Source organism: Colletotrichum chrysophilum, assembly GCF_026319265.1.
Source record: "Colletotrichum chrysophilum strain AFK26 chromosome Unknown scaffold_2, whole genome shotgun sequence".
NCBI lineage: Eukaryota > Fungi > Ascomycota > Sordariomycetes > Glomerellales > Glomerellaceae > Colletotrichum > Colletotrichum chrysophilum.
This window is the reverse complement of record NW_026517289.1, coordinates 680,062-681,214: the sequence shown is the minus strand read 5'-3', so window position 1 is coordinate 681,214 and position 1,153 is coordinate 680,062. Positions and strand designations below refer to the sequence as shown.

The following is a 1,153-nucleotide window of genomic DNA, read 5'->3' as shown; positions in this document are numbered from 1 at the left end:
TAAATCAGAATTTCCTGAATGGTATGCCTGAAGTGCCTCCACTAAACCAAGGGAAATTAGTTAAGCATTTTTGCGGCCCCCCCTTGACATCCATCCTGTGTCTCGATATGTTCCGTTTTTGGAATGTATAGCCGGTGGGAGACGTGCATGAGACGGAGGAACCCAATGCTCTGCTGAGTCGCGTCCTGCGATGTCAATGGAAAGCTGGGAACCATCGTGTCGGTACTTTTCATTCCAATGAGATTCATTTGACGTTTGTCACCTCCCGTCAGTAAATGCGTGCCGGCAAGGACGGCATCTAGAGTTTTCAAAATGGAAAGCGGGCGTCAACCCCAAAAAGGTAAAACTGTTCCCCTGGAAGACTCGCGTGAGATGAATCAGAAACTCTTTTTGCTCGTGTATTAGGGTATCTTATTTTCGGCGTCGGTCCATCCTATTCACAAAAGGAGCCGCCCTCCAGCTTCTTGTACTTGCTCACCACTTTGTCGGGCTCTCGGGTTCGTTGTGCCGCCCCTGGCCTTCTCAGACATCATGGGCGGCGCTTTTCGAGCTCCGCAACGCCCAACTCTGATCGTAACTTGCCGACCCTCTGTGATCCCATCGCCTGTTGGATCGTCGGGTTGATTTCCGTTCCTTATGTCTCCGCTATTCCGCGAATGCCCCTCCCCGCTTAGCCAAACTTGCGGCTGCCGCCCTTAGGGCCCTTCTCCTCCTTCTTCGCCTTCTTGCCCTTTCCGATCAGCTCAAGGTGTCCGGCACGCTCGCCGAGGAGCTTCTCCGTCTGGTTGACCAGTCCCGCCGCGAACTTCTTCTGCATCTTGTCGGCGGCCATGCCCTTCTTGGCCTTCTGAGGCTTCGCCACTCGTTGTGTGTTCTTCTGCTTCTGCTGCTTGGGCTTGCCCGTCGGCGCGGGCCGAGACGATGACTTCAAACCGCCTTGCGCCATTTCGTTTGATTATCTCGCTCGCGCGGGTCTGGCCGCAGAGAGAGGGCTTCGTAGGGAGTCTCCGAGACGGACGTCGGCCGCAGTTGCTTCGTTTGCAGGTCGAGAGTATGGCCGACCGCGTGGTGTGATCGTGATAGGTGCACGATTTTGAGTTCTTTTAGCCGGGAATAAACGCTGCGGAAGTGATCCGACTGATCGGGGTTGTTC

At 54.8% G+C, this 1,153-nt stretch overlaps 1 protein-coding gene across 1 annotated transcript; it reads right to left on the bottom strand.

Moving 5' to 3' along the window:
- Nucleotides 1-670: 670 nt before the first annotated feature.
- On the bottom strand, nucleotides 671-946 carry COL26b_000555 (uncharacterized protein; the record flags this gene model as incomplete). The annotated part of the gene is made up of 1 exon (XM_053173522.1): nucleotides 671-946. One exon carries the CDS (start codon nucleotides 944-946, stop codon nucleotides 671-673), a length of 276 nt encoding a protein of 91 aa, XP_053042570.1.
- Nucleotides 947-1,153: the final 207 nt, after the last annotated feature.